Source organism: Hibiscus syriacus, unplaced genomic scaffold (assembly GCF_006381635.1).
Source record: "Hibiscus syriacus cultivar Baekdansim isolate YM2019G1 unplaced genomic scaffold, ASM638163v2 tig00110280_pilon, whole genome shotgun sequence".
Classification (NCBI taxonomy): Eukaryota; Viridiplantae; Streptophyta; class Magnoliopsida; order Malvales; family Malvaceae; genus Hibiscus; species Hibiscus syriacus.
Genome location: NW_024062660.1, coordinates 72698 through 88676, shown reverse-complemented (window position 1 = coordinate 88676; position 15979 = coordinate 72698). Strand labels below are relative to the sequence as shown.

Below are 15979 nucleotides of genomic sequence, written 5' to 3'. Positions count from 1 at the left end.
ATTTGGTCCTAAATTAAATAAAATTTAATAAATTAATCATTTAATCAGGATCTGACATGTGTTAACACATGATCATGATATGTGTTATTGGTGACACATGTCACCTCCTAATTAGAAGAAAATTAAGTTACAAAGAAGTAAAATTTGGGTCTCGGGCAAACTCAAACCTGAGTCACGCAAATGAAAGATATAGGGTGGAGCCACTAAGCTAACACCATCGTTTGTGTTAAGAGATATACAATAATACATATACTAATAGTATGACCAATGCCAGAAAAAAAAGAATATAATGTAAAATGGAAATAATGAGATTTGAAGTTCGGAAAAAAATTTGAAAGCAATAAATGATGAGAAAATATTATATTTTTTACAATAAAAAAATATTATATTTGATAAATTGTTTGATAGATTTAATATATTTTTTAAATATTAGTTGATACAATATTTTAAAAGAATAAATTTAAGATTTATATATTTTTAAACTAAATTTAATAATTATATTTTTCATATTTATAATTCATGATTATATATATAATCTTAAGTTGAGTATTTCTAATATAATTAATAATTTTAATTTCTTATTAAAAATAAAATATTCAAAAAATATAAATGATTCATATATTAATATATGAATATATTTTTTATTTATACATCTAAATATAAATATACATTTATATAAATATATTTTTATTCGTTGTGTCTGTGCCTTGAACTCTTTCTTCAATCCTATATTACCTTAAATTGAAGTATTTTAGAATTTAATTGAAGTATTTTAGAATTTAGGGTTTAGAATAAAATTGAATTACTTTGGAAATTGGGGTTTAGAATGAAATTGATGACTGTTTTGCAAGTTTTAAAAGTTGGGGGACCGAAATTCAAGTGACTGAAAAGTTCAATGACCGTTTATATAATTTATCCTAATTTTCTAACTGTGGTTTAAGTTGGGGGACCATATTGCAAACGGAATAAATGTTGGGGGACTGTATTGCAAGTTTTAAATGTTGGGGACCTAAATGCAAGTTTCAGAAATGTTCAGTGACCATTACTATACTTTACCCTTAAATTTATTAATAATATTAAAATTTATCGGGTTTTTTAAAATACGATATAAGGTTTTCTTATACTTAGCGTTCATGATTGAATTTGAGTTTGAGCTTCAATCGAATTAAATCTGAGAATGTTTCGAATCCACGTTTTTGAGCTTGAGTCGAGCATCAACTTTTTATGTTCGACTCAAATTTAAAAATTTTAAGCTCGTGAGTTTTCTAGTCAAATTTTAATTTTTTTATTTCGAGTTGAGTTTAATAATTTTAAGCTTGTGAGCTTTTAAGTCAGTTGAGTTCAATTTTAAATTTTTTGATTTGTGCTTGACTCAGCTCATTTACATTCCCATGTGTATCCTATTTGAATTATTTTCATAAAAAACAAAGTGTTTATTGTCTGAGTGTTTGTTTATTTATTAATTTAAATAAATAAATATGAAAAATATTTACTTATTAAACGAATGAATTTTAAAAAATGTGTGATTTATATATTTATTTAGGATTGAGTCTCTTTTGAAAAGATTTATATGAGTTTCTTACGAAAAAATATTGTCAACAGACTGCGAGCCTAGAGTCGAGACTTATGTGCATCAAAATATGATATCAACATGATCCCATCCCAACTGATCCTTCCCTCGAAGATTTATATGAGTCCTGGGTCGATACCAGTACCAAGAGTAACAAAAATATTAAGACAACAATTAATAATTATCAAATAATTGATAAAATGGACTTTTTTTTATTTCACAATTTATCAAGATCAAGAAATCAACATATCCAATCAAAAGGGCTTCCTTTTTTATTGGATGGGAATGAATGAAGAAATACTAAGCCGTCCTATATCGAATCCGGAGTTTTGGTTCTTCCTAGAATTTATGATGCTCTATGATGCATATAAAGTTAAAACATGGATCATACCAATAAAATTACTTATTTCAAATTTAAATGGAAACGAGAACATTAATAAAAATATTATTGAAAATAAAAAGGGACCCCTATAGCTCTGGATGAAAAAATAGCACCGAACGAAAAAATGATTGAATTAGAGAATCGAAATCAAGAAGAAAAAGAAAGGGGATCTTGTATCAGATGCACAAAAAGAATGAAATTTTAAACCCGTCCTCTCAAACCAAGGAAAAAAAACTTTCTATGCGAAGATTTCCCCATAGCATCTAGGATATCGTCTTCTCCTATATAATTATGGATAGGGATGTCCCTCAGTGTATCAAATAATTTTCGTTTATCCATGTTCTTGTTGTAATTATAAGAAATCCCTTCCCTCTTATTTACTTGGAATGGTGATCCATAAACATAAGGGTCCCTCTTATCACTATGAGTCAGACTTAATAGAATTTGATCAATCCTTTTTTTATGTCGTTAAGGTAGAGAACTAAACCAAGAATTCTCTTTCTTTATCATCAATCGAATCATTGTTCGCGACCCTGGATTCTATTTTATCATCAATCCAATCATTGCTCACGTTTTTTCTTTTTCTTATCAAAGAATAGATCTCTTTACTTGTATGACTTAAATGTCTCGTATTTATTAAAAAAATGATTCGATTGATGGGATTTGGTATGATACTTATGAGATTGATGATAGCAATGAGATCGATATTCAAATAGAACGTATTGATTTGATCCCATAAGTGGGACCACCACCCATAGCATGTTGACGCCAAAAGTAGAACCCCGTATTTCTTCTAGAGAATCTCCTAATTGTTCTAGAGCAACTAGAAAGAGATTCTTTAACCAGAAATAATTCAGTTCAGATGTAGGATATCTATCTAGAAGTTTTCACAACTCAATCATGTACGATGGAATCATCAAAGATTTGACCTTTTCAAACTTTGTCTGTAACTCAATATAGGCTCGGGAAACAAAGAGAAGATGTGTATGAACAAGATATTCGTCAACAAGAAGAAGGAAAATGATTAAATAGAGGAACTCCTAAACATTTGGCAATCTCAGATGTGTCGATATCAATGGCGACTCATTATTTCTATGAATCATTTCTTCGGACAAAAGAAAATTACATAAACACTTACTTGAAATCTCACTTATCAGATTCCATTGTGGAAGACAATTTTTTTTGAAGAATTCGCTATGATATATCTGATCCATGCATAATATCATGAAAAATGGATACAAATTTTGGATTGCTGCTTAGTATAGACAATAGGTTTGAAAAAGTATCTAAAAATATCAAATTTAAATATGTGTACCCTGTCAAAGTAAGTAACCATGGCATATATGTTTGGAATAGATTCCGTTTTGAGAGAGTTGAAAAAACACTATCTCGTTGAAAGGTTCTATACATCCACCCTTTCTCAACTCATTTCTTTAGGCAAAGGCTCTATTTTTTTCGTTTTTCGGATGGTAAATATTTCTCAGAACATGGAGTGTGAATCAAATTTCACACATTCCATATATATTATATGGAGTTAAATAATAAAATTTCATGTGATTCAGTAAACAAAATAGAAATTCAAATCCATCATTATTAGATCGATTCATGTGATTCTATGAAAAATAAGAAAAGAATGGGATTTTTTGATAAGCGGGAAATTCAAAATGCTTGGGGATAAAAATGGGAAAATGTCTACAATACCTGGGTTGAATCAGACACAATTTGAAGGATTTTGTGGGTTCATGGATCGAGACTTAACGGAAGAACTTTATAAGTTTCCAAAAATTAAAGATGCAGATCAAGAAATTGAATTTCAATTATTTATAGAAATATATCAATTGGTGGAACCGTTGATAAAAGAAAGGGATGTTGTATATGAATCACTCACATATTCTTCTGAATTATATGTATCCGCAGGATTAACTTGGAAAACCAATAAGAATATGCAAGAATAAACAATTTTAAAGAATATGTGAGTGATTCATATACGACATCCCTTTCTTTTATTAACGATTCCACCAATTGATATGTTTCTATAAATAATTGAAATTCAATTTCTTGATCTGTATCTTCAATTTTTAGGAACTTATAAAGTTCTTCTGTTAAGCCTCAATCCATGAACCCACAAAATCCTTCAAATTGTATCCGATTCAACCCAGGTATTCCATACATTAAAAATTAAATTTTCATTTTTAATTTTTTTTGGGATAGTGTATGGAATTTGAAAGAAATTGTATTGAGAAGTAGAAAGAATTACAATCCCCATCCCGCCTAAAATTCTAGGAATTTGTCGATAGTTAGAATAGATTCGTAGACCCGATCAATTGATCCTTCATAAATTTAAAATAGTTCTATGTGGTCCTTTGCTATTCCTTTTATGCGTAGGGTTAAAACCAAAAAATATTTGTTGTGTTCCCAATGTTTCCTTACATTATTGATAAAATCTTCTCGTAAAAGTATTTTTTACGATATTTTCAATGATGTTATTAGATTCTATTCGAATCGTTCCTTTTCTATTCATGTCAGCATTTCATATAGAGGTTATTATGTCAGCAATAACATCCTTATCCATTGTAAACTAAAATTATTGTTTCTCCCGAACTTCGATACAACTAGCGTGTTCTTTTTTTACTTAGTAAAAGTATATACGTGAGACACAATCTACTAATTAATCTATGTCATTTCAATACTCTAATTTAAATACTAAAGAGCTCATCTCATTAGTTATGACCAAAAAAGATATTATAGTGATGCCATCACAAAATTTTCAAGGGTACAATCACCCTTTAACCCCTTTAGATTTAATTAGGGATGGACATGGGTCGGGTTTTTGGTCCACCCGACCTGACCCGAAAATAAGGAGTCCTCCACCCGAGACCCGACCCGATATATAACTTAAAAACTCGACCCGACCTGACTCGACCCGAAATAAAAAAATATTTTTATTCAATAAAAACAGTGACTTAATTGAAAATATATATATATATATAGAGGGGTATTATTATAATTATTCCTAAATATTTAATGTAAAATTATATATTTTTTCAGGTCGGATCGGATATTTTTCACCCTAAACCCAAACCCAAACTTTTTTTAAAAATCCGACTTGATCGGATCAGATCCGGTTCGAGATTTAGGTCCCATGCCATCCCTTGATTTAACCCTAAATAGAATCCCTACACAACCTATTGGTTGACTCATTCCAAAAATCTAAATAATTCCAAAGCCCTAAATTAACAAAGAAAACAGTTACACCTAACAATCATTTGGTAAAAATATTCAAATTGCCCCCAACAACTTTGCATAGACTTCAAATTAAACTATGAAAATAAATCAGTGTATATATGATTTCCCTAATAAATAATCATTACACAACCGCCGCTAAATGTGGGAACAAAGATGAATAATCCAACCTTAATTACAGCTAATTAAGAAACTATTGATCACCCAATTTCCATTAACTTTTTTTATTAGTAAAAGTATTAATTATCAAACTCGATTTCTCCTACCTTAAAGCCTTTCATTTTTAGTAACCCAAAAGGAGTAATTACTTGTTTGTTTGAGTGGCAGAGCCTTCCTGCTATCTGCTTGATCCCATAGCCATGCCCATGTCGAGTAAATGGAGCAGAAAGAAACCACACTTCCCTTTACTCGCCGTGCTTTTGGTTTTCATAGCTTGTTCAGTTCTCTACAACGAATTCAGCATTCAACGGATCCATGAAAGCACGGATCATATTCCCAGCAGTCAACCAACTCCATTTACTTATGTCAAACCAAATCTTCCTCAACGTGCTTCAGGTGTGTTTTATCCATCTTCAACCTTTTGTTCCTTCTTCTTTTGATCGAAGAATAACTGGGATTTGGGTATTTATTTATGTGGGGTTTTAGAGGTTTTGGATAGATTCAGTGGCTGCAACTCTACTAGGAACTTCAGTGGGAAGAAAATCCGGTGGGCCGACCCGGAGGCGGAATTGGGTCGGCGGCGGAGTGTAAGCCAGGAGAGTTGTGATTTGTTCTCCGGAAAGTGGGTTTTCGATAATCGATCGTACCCGCTTTACGAAGAGTCCGAGTGTCCGTACATGTCGGAGCAGTTGGCGTGTCATAAGCATGGGAGGTCCGATTTGCAGTACCAGCACTGGAGATGGCAGCCTCATGGCTGCAACTTGAAGAGGTAAATGCCCTTTCGGTTGCTTGCGTTTTGTTAGTTAACTGGGTAGAATTAAATTGCCGTCGCCATCACGGCTGCAGTGTCGTGATTGCGGATGGTACGGCTGCAATTTAATACTAGTGGCCATTGGGTGCATTGTAGGCAGCAATTAACTATGTTACTTGGATTCGGGTACCAGTCTTGGTTAAGGTTATGTATTTGACACAGGATTAGTAAGATTTTTCTATGCTTTTTCGTTTATTCGGAGGATACTCGGAGATCATATCCCTGTATTCATGCACCGGAATGTCGGACGTGTTTGTACTTCAAGGAAATGTAGACTCTGAGTCCAAACAACATAGGCAACTGATGCAATTTGAAGAATGGGATGTAATTTGTCCCTCCTTTGTGCAGATGGAATGCAATCGAAATGTGGGAGAAATTGAGAGGGAAGAGACTAATGTTTGTGGGAGATTCTCTGAATAGAAACCAATGGATATCAATGGTGTGCTTGTTGCAGTCGGTGATCCCGGCAAATAAGAGATCAATGACTCCTAATGCCCAGCTCACAATTTTCAGAGCAGAGGTAAGCCGGGAAACAACGAATATAATGCTGGTGATGGATATTGGTTATCTGATATTGCAGCACATCGTTGCCAATCGTGCTATTCTTGTGTCTTTTGCAGGAATATAATGCGACAGTGGAATTTCTCTGGGCTCCGCTCCTGGTTGAGTCTAATTCTGATGATCCGGTGAAACACAGACTGACTGAACGAATCATCCGTCCCGATTCAGTACTCAAGCATTCAGCACAATGGGAGCATGCAGATATACTAGTTTTTAACTCGTACTTATGGTGGAGACAAGGCCCGGTCAAGATGTTGTATGTACAATGGTTGATCGGTTCTAGTTTAATTACGGTGAAAATATCTTAAAGATGTGTTGAATTCCCAGTATGCTTTCAACTTTTGCAGGTGGGGTGGTGAGGAAAATGGAGCCTGCGAGGAGCTCGACGGGTTAGGAGCAATGGAACTGGCCATGGGAGCTTGGGCAGACTGGGTAGCATCAAAGGTCATTCCCCTCAAGAAACGTGTCTTTTTTGTTACAATGTCGCCGACACATTTCTGGTGAGGATGGACCTTTTCCCCTAAACTGAATTATTCTATACTTATCTATATCATCTGCATAAATCGCCTATCAAAAGCCTGCAAACTTATTGAATGCCATAAATCATAGGCATAGAAGCATTTGAAGCATTTGAAGCAATGATAGATGAATTCTAAGACTAATAGTGCATAACGGAGGCACTATAAGGGCTATTGCCTGGATAAGTAATCTAACGAACGCCTGGGAATTATCGAATGCCTTAAATCATAGCATAGAGGCATTTGAAGCAAAGATGGATGAATTCTAACACTAGTAGTGCATCACGGAGGCACCATAAGGACTATTGTCCGGATAAGTAATCTAGTGAAAGCCTGCAAACATATTGAATGCCATAAATCATAGCTTAGAGGCATTTGAAGCAAAGATAGATGAATTCTAAGACTAATAGTGCACTATGGAGTACGGAGGCTCTAACATGACTATCGTCGGGCTGTACTCACATAGATTTGTGTGATAAATAAAGCCTCTATGGTATGTTCCTGCTAGGGTTTCCTTATGTGGTTCTCGTCATCTGATATGAGCTTTTTGCCAACATTTTGACATGATTAGGAAAAGAGAGTGGGAAGCTGGAAGTGAAGGAAACTGCTATAACGAAACGAGGCCTATCGATCGGGAGGGGTACTGGGGAAGTGGGTCAAACTTGGCTACCATGCGCATGGTGGATGATTTGGTTTCCCGTTTGGGTTCGAAGGTATCGGTTATCAACGTCACACAGCTCTCGGAATATCGAAAAGATGGGCACCCTTCCATCTATAGGAAATTCTGGGAGGCACTCAGCCCACAGCAACTGGGAAACCCTGCAAGCTACTCTGACTGCATACACTGGTGCTTGCCTGGTGTGCCTGATGTGTGGAATGAATTACTCTTCCATCTTTTGTAAATATCAAGGTTTATTTTGTTTGTTAATTAACTGCAATCGGCTCCCTTGGTTGGTTTGACTGAAAATGAAATGATTATATTGTTTTATTGGACTTCCACTCCCATATTTCCATTCAATTTTCGTATCTGCAACTCGATAAGAGAGATTAAGATTACAGATTACCTCAAATCGAAGATATTCCATTTAATTACTATAACATAACACAAACTCGAACCCAACTCAAAGTTAAACTCGAAAAAGCCTGAACCTAAAAGCTTAGACCTCAAAAAAAACTTAAACTTGAAAAGATCTGAATCCGAATGTGAAATATCTCAAACCCAAAATTACTGGCCTCGAACTAGTCCGATTGCCACCTCTGGAAGGAGGTTTGAAGGCTTTTTATATTTCGTGTTTGGTTTATGTGAATTATGTATAACGCTTATGGTTTATAATACCTGTGTGATGAAGGATCATAGATGCATGACATAAGGGGACGGATGTGATGAAGGATCATAGATGCATGACATAAGGGGATGGACTAAGTGGTTGTTAGTTTTAGCTTAGAAAGAATGATAGATGTGTTGGTATGATAAGTATCATGATTGAATCATGTTTGATATGTATAATATGCATTATAGGTTAATTTGGTTGAATATGAAAGTATCATATATGTATGAATCAGCATCATACATTATAAGCTCATGATTTAAAGTTTTTATCCATTTTAGTACCTAAACTTTCTTTTCTTTTTTTCCAAAATCATATTTAAAGTTTAGTTTTTGTTTCATTTTAGCAACCCTTTCAAAATTTAACGTTATTTTTTTTTTAAATTAAAGTTTAAGTACTAAAACGGACCAAAATTAATAGTTTAGGTACTAAGTGCACATTTTACCCTAAATTTTAAAATTTTAACTTTGAGAACACTTTATAGCCTTTAGATCAATAACATTACATGTGCATCTCTATGGGTGATCATGTTTAGCCTTTAAAGCATCAGCATTATCTTTATCAACCCTTCGAGCCTTTTGAATGGCTTGAGTGATCATTGAATCAAATCCGGGTGCTAAAGTCTTTGCTTCCCCCGGATAGAGTTTCTTGTTCACAACATCTCGGTTTATTAATCCACCACTTGCCACCATTTCGAGGGTGTCCTCCAGAGTTACATAGAAAAGTTGTTTTTCATCTTCCAGGGATACTTTTACCGACGAAGGATTTCGATTTTCTTTGGCCCTTTTATAAGCTTGATCGAACTTACTTTCGACGAATTTATTCTTCAAGATATTGCGATCTACTAATTTAGCGTTCACCAGATTCTCCATGATAGTTTCGAAAACTAAAAAGAACGTTATTTTTTCTTCTTCTTGGGGTAGTTCTGCCTGAACCCTATCTTCTTCTAAACCTATCGTAAATCGAATCGAAAGAATCATCGATATCGAGAATACAACTAAAGGAAACCTTTCCATCTTGCTTTAAAAGGATAAGCTAAAAGGAACAATGATTTTTTTGCTAGTGATGCACTAAGATGGAATTCAAAGTTAAAAAGCTTATGATGAGGCATTTGCGGTAAATATAAGGTTTTATTGAGTATTGATCAATTTAACGTTCAATAACTATACACGAGTAAGACATAGATTACTTCCCGCATGATTAAACAACCCTAGAACTTCGTAACTTATTCCTAAAAACACAAGTCTTATGCGAATGGTGTAAATATCTCATAAGTCCCTATTAATTTGGAAAATGGATAAATCGGTCCTCTTAAAAAATGAGGATACTAAGACGGGAAACTTAAAATGTTACGGAAAGAGATGATACGAGAAATAGAGTTGTAAATGAGACGAGATAGATCGTGAGTTACTCGAAATCGACTCGATCAAAGCTCGATAAATACTCTGATCGAATGGACTCGACTCGAGTTATTAATGAGCCGAAACGAGCTACTTGATATTTGACTCGAAAAGCTCGTGAGCAGCTCGAAAATATAATATATTAAGATTTTATTTTTTAAAAATAAATTATTAATAATATTAACATTTATGTATTGATTTTTTTTAAAAAAAATACAGTAAGATTTTCATGTATTTAAGGTTCATGTTCGAGTTTGAGTTTGAGTTTGAGGCTTCAATTGAGTTAAGTTTAAGATTTTTTTTCATTTCGAGCCTTTTCGAGCTGCTCACGAACTTTAGTTCAGGATTTCGAGTTCGAGTCGAGCTTGAAAATTTTAAACTCGCGAGTTTTCGAATTGAGTCGAGCTCCATTTCAGAGTTTTCGAGTCGAGTCGAGCTCCACAATATTCGAGCTCGACTCGACTCGTTTACACCCCTAACGAGGAATTCGATTTGGTGGAGGGTAGAAATTTGGGGTTTGTTGAGCCAAATAATTATTAATTCATTTTGTATTGGACTATTTCCTGGGTCAAGATTAAATGTCGATTTTATGTACGAGATTATTACAATTTATATTTGTTTAAATCTATCTTATATTACTTTAGGTCTCGAGTTCGAGATCATGAATAATAATAGTGTTAATGTTTAATATCAAACGGTTAAAAGTTATATTTAAACGGATATTACCTTATACTTACATGAGATTAATAAAAAATGTATTATTTTAAAATATAAAATTTATATTTTATGTAAATTTGTCTATATTTATAAATAATTATTAAAAAATAAATTTAACTCTCCAACATTTATTAAAATGATTATTTTGACTCTTATTTTTTTCCGGAGCATTTTAACTCATAATATTTTATTTAAGGGTAAAAAGGACTCTAACATTTGATAATAAAAAAATATCACTCTAGCTCTTATTCTTTTTTTTTTTTGAAGCATTTTGACTTTAACGTTTCATTTGGATAAAAATTGGGGATGAACAAAGGACTCTGTTGACGAAAACGGGTAAAGAAAACAAAAGAACACGAGAATTTTACGAGGTTCGGCAATGTGCTTACGTCCTCGGTGCCTAGGCGGCGCTAGAAGTTTTTATTCAATGATATTTTAGGTCTAGGTTACATCTCTATTTATAATAGAAAATCCTGGTACATAATTATAAAATCAACCCTGTACCGTACCGCGGGGCTACGCCCCCGCACCCCCAACCCACATAATTTGTAACCCCACAACGAGACTTTCTTTGTAAGTTTACTGGTATATTTATGAGCCATACCTAACAAATCTCCACCTTGGCGAATATCCTGCCCCTTGGAAACTTCAATGTGGGTTGGGTTACCTTGCTTCTTTAACAACTCGAAACATTCAACAAGTCCAAGCAATGCTTGAACTTGTCTGTCGTAACTGGCTTGGTGAACATATCAGCGGCATTCTCATCAGTATGTACCTTCTGAAACAAAACCTCTCCAGATGCAACCAACTCTCTGATCTTGTGGAACCTTACATCAATATGTTTAGTTCTAGCACGATACACCTGATTCTTAGCCAAGTGAATAGCACTTTGATTATCACAAAGCAACTGAACTCCACCTTGTTGAACACCCAACTCCTTCACTAAACCAGTAAGCCATAAAGCTTCTTTTGCAGCTTCAGCCGCTGCCATGTATTCAGCTTCAGTGTAGATAGTGCCACGACAGATTGAACAGTAGACTTCCAGCAAATAGGCCCTCCACCAAGAGTAAACACATACCCTGTCGTAGATCTTCTATTATCCAAGTCACCTGCATAATCTGAATCCACATATCCTACAACCAAAGGATTATCCCGCTGACTCCCAAAAACAATTCCATGTCCCACAGTACCCTTTAAGTACCGAAAGATCCACTTGACTGCTTCCCAATGTTGCTTACCAGGTTTAGACATGTACTTACAAACTTGACTAACAGCATGAGCTAAATCAGGACGAGTACATACCATCGCATACATCAAGCAGCCAACAGCATTAGAATACGGAACCTTTGCCATATCTTCACTTCCTTATCTGTCTTGGGGCACTGTTCTGATGAGAGCTTAAAGTGATTCGCCAATGGAGTGCTAACTGGTTTCGCGCTGCTCATCGCAAACCTTTCTAGCATTTTCTCAACATAACCCCGTTGAGATAGCCGCAGTTTCCTTGAGTCTCTGTCCCTGCAAATTTCCATTCCAAGAATTTTCTTTGCAGCACCTAAATCTTTCATATCAAATTCCTGACTCAATAAAGTTTTCAAACTGATAACATCATCCATGTTCTTCGCAGCAATCAGCATATCATCAACATACAGTAATAGAAAAATAAAAGAACCATCATCAAGGCTCTTAACATAGACACAACAATCATACTCACATCGGTTGTAGCCAATCTTGATCATATAGGAGTCAAACCGTTTATACCACTGTCTCGGAGACTGTTTCAACCCGTACAAAGATTTCTTCAATCTGCAAACTAAATGCTCGTTTCCAGGTTGAGTGAAACCTTCAGGTTGTCGCATGTAGATCTGCTCCTCTAAATCACCATGCAAAAAAGCATTTTAACATCCATCTGCTCTAAATGCAAATCCCAACTAGCCACCAATGCAAGTACTGCTCGGATTGAAGTGTGCCTGACCACAGGAGAAAAGATTTCATCATAATCAACTCCTTTCTGCTGTGAAAAACCCTTCGCTACCAAACGAGCCTTGAACTTCTCCCCCTCTTTTTCTGTTACTACTGGTTTCTTCTTATACACCCATTTGCAACCAATCGGCTTCTTACCCTCAGGAAGAGGAACTAACTCCCATGTGCGATTGTGATTCAAAGACTCCATCTCCTCAACCATGGCTGCCATTCACTTGTCGTTTTCCTGACTAGTAACGGCATCATGAAAAGTAACCGGATCATCACTGTTAACAATAAGTGCAAAAGATACCAAGTCTTCAAAACCCAATCTGTTCGGAGGCTTTATATTCGTCCGTCTCACCCTGTCTCTGGCGAGACTATAATCCTGCAAATCATCCGTAGTGGAACCACCAGAAGTCGGTTGAGAAGTTTCTGGTTTCTCAACTGGAAACTGCTTGAAATCCACCATTGTCGTGTCTTGCTTCTGCTGCAACATGGATTGTTCATCAAAAACGACATCTCTACTAATCACAACTTTCTTCGCAACTGGATCCCAGAACTTGAATACTTTGACACCTTTCTTGTAACCCAGAAAAATGCACTCCTTCGATTTTGCATCAAGTTTGGATCTCTCATCAGCAGGTACATGCACATAAGCAGGACAACCAAAAATCCGTAAGTTATCAAAACTAACATCATGACCAGTCCATACCTCTTCTGCAACTTTCCCAGCCAGCGATGCCCTTGGCGATCTGTTGATAAGGTAACACGCCATGTTAACAGCCTCAGCCCAGAAGTGTTTGGGAAGCCCCGCATTCAACCGCAAACATCTGGCTCTTTCATTCAACGACCTGTTCATTCGTTCTGCAACACCATTCTGTTGTGGTGTCTTGCGCACTGTAAAATGCCTCTGAATCCCATGCTCCTTACAGAATTGTAGGAACTGTGAATCTGTGTACTCCGTACCATTGTCAGACCGCAAACACTTGATTTTTCGTCCTATTTGGTTTTCTACCTCAGCTTTCCACAGCTTGAACTTCTCAAAAACTTCAGATTTCTGTTTCAAAAAATACACCCAAACTTTCCGTGAAAAATCATCAATAAAAGTAACATAGTACCTAGATCCACCCAAAGACGATGTCGTGGAAGGCCCCCATACATCAGAATGCACATAATCAAGAATCCCTTGAGTTGTGTGCTTCGCGGTCTTGAAACGGACTTTAGTCTGTTTACCAAGAACACAATACTTGCAAAAATCGAGCTTACAGCTTTTGACACCATACAACAAGTTTCTCTTGTGTAATTCTACCATACCACGTTCACTAAGATGAGCAAGGCGCATATGCCACAATTTTGTCGTATCATCACAGGACTCAACAGAGTGAACTCCACCTGCAACGGTACTCCCTAACAATCTGTAGATATTCCCTGCAGTCATCTTGCCTTTCATCACAGTCAATGCTCCTTTAACAATCCGAATGGTTTCCCTATCCTCGTCAGCCTTAGGGATAAAACCATTCTTGTGCAAAGTGCCCAAGGAAATCAAATTCTAATTCTTCTTCAAGTCTGGGATATGTCGAACACCACTCAACGTCCGAACGGAGCCATCGTGCATCTTAATTCTGACATCACCAATACCAACAATATTGCAACATCGATCATCACCCAAATAAACCGAACCAGAATTAACCGGCCTGTATGTCGAAAACCATTCCCTATTTGGCGTGATGTGATAAGAACATCCAGAATCAAGAATCCAAGCATCCGTCAATTGTGTCGTTGAAATAGAAAGCATATCACCCTCACTGCAATCAGAAGTATCATCCTTGACCACGTTCACAGACTTGGATGAGCCATCACGCTTCTCATCAGTCTGCTTTTTTCAACTTCGGACAGTCTCGCTTCATATGTCCCGCCTCCTTGCACTTGTAACAGTGAATCGTCTTCTTATCCCTGGATTTGGATCTGGAATTCCGCTTCCCGGACCCTGCCTTCTCTGGCTTCCGTCCACGATCTCGATTACCCTTGACATATAAGTTATCGGCTTGAGAGCTTTCCCCTGCATTCTGCTTCCGCTGGTTGTGAGCCAACAAGGCTGTAGTAATCTCCTCAACGTTGATAGTCTCTTTCCCATATGTAAGAGTAGTCACCATGTGTTCGTAAGAGGAAGGCAACGAACACAACAGAATCATCGCTCTGTCTTCATCCTCAATTTTCACATCAAGCCGAGCCAGATCAGAAACGATTTGATTGAAGACATTCACGTGTTGCGCCAAATCGTGATCGTCCTGCATCTTCAGCCCATACAGCCGCTGCTTCAGATACAGTTTTGTCGTTAAGGATTTGGACATAAACGACTTTCCAACTTCCTCCAAATTTCGTCTGGAGACGATAGATGCATGACGTGATACATGACCTCGTCCGCCAAGCATAATCGTATGGTTCCTGCCGCTCGCTGCTGCAATTCTTCCCAATCTTCCTCATCCATCGACGCCGGCTTTGTAGGTCGCAAAGCCTTCAAGATCCCTTGTTGCGCCAATAGATCCTTCACCCTCGTTTGCCATAATCCGAAGTTACCCTGACCATCGAATTTCGCGACTTCGAATTTTGCTCCTGACATCTGATACCAATTGTTGACGAAAACGGGTAAAGAAAACAAAAGAACACGAGAATTTTACGAGGTTCGGCAATGTGCTTACGTCCTCGGTGCCTAGGCGGCGCTAGAAGTTTTTATTCAATGATATTTTAGGTCTAGGTTACATCTCTATTTATAATAGAAAATCCTGGTACATAATTATAAAATCAACCCTGTACCGTACCGCGGGGCTACGCCCCCGCACCCCCAACCCACATAATTTGTAACCCCACAACGAGACTTTCTTTGTAAGTTTACTGGTATATTTATGAGCCATACCTAACAGACTCGAAGGGTTCTGACCCGATCGAGTCAGGTTTCTTTAAAAAAATCAAGTTTGGGTCGGGTTTTTTATATCCATAGTAAATATATCTTTATTTTAGAACATTATTCGTGTGTTAACTAACAGTTTTCATCTATATATGGACTTTTTGCCCACAAAATAAAATGTTGTGAGTCAAAATACTCCAAAAAAAAGTATAAATCAAAATGACTATTTTAATAAATATTGAGGCTAATTTTGACATTATGCTTGTAAACTTAAAATAGGTTCAACTAGATTTTATTTTCCATATCGTCTTGCTCCTTTTTCATCTTTGTTTGGAAGTTGACAACACTAATTTTAGGGTTGGTCGTCGGTTATCAGTATTTTTTTTTATTTTATTTTTTTAATGTTACATCTTTGTTTGTCTT

General features: G+C 36.1%; 1 protein-coding gene across 1 annotated transcript; it reads left to right on the top strand.

The window, feature by feature from the left end:
• The first annotated feature begins 5554 nt into the window (after positions 1 to 5554).
• Positions 5555 to 8235, top strand: LOC120116016 (protein trichome birefringence-like 35). The gene is made up of 6 exons (XM_039136594.1): positions 5555 to 5750; positions 5841 to 6123; positions 6514 to 6685; positions 6786 to 6982; positions 7074 to 7226; positions 7816 to 8235. The coding sequence occupies exons 1-6, from the start codon at positions 5555 to 5557 to the stop codon at positions 8144 to 8146; spliced, it is 1332 nt and encodes a 443-aa protein (XP_038992525.1). The 3' UTR covers positions 8147 to 8235.
• Positions 8236 to 15979: the final 7744 nt, after the last annotated feature.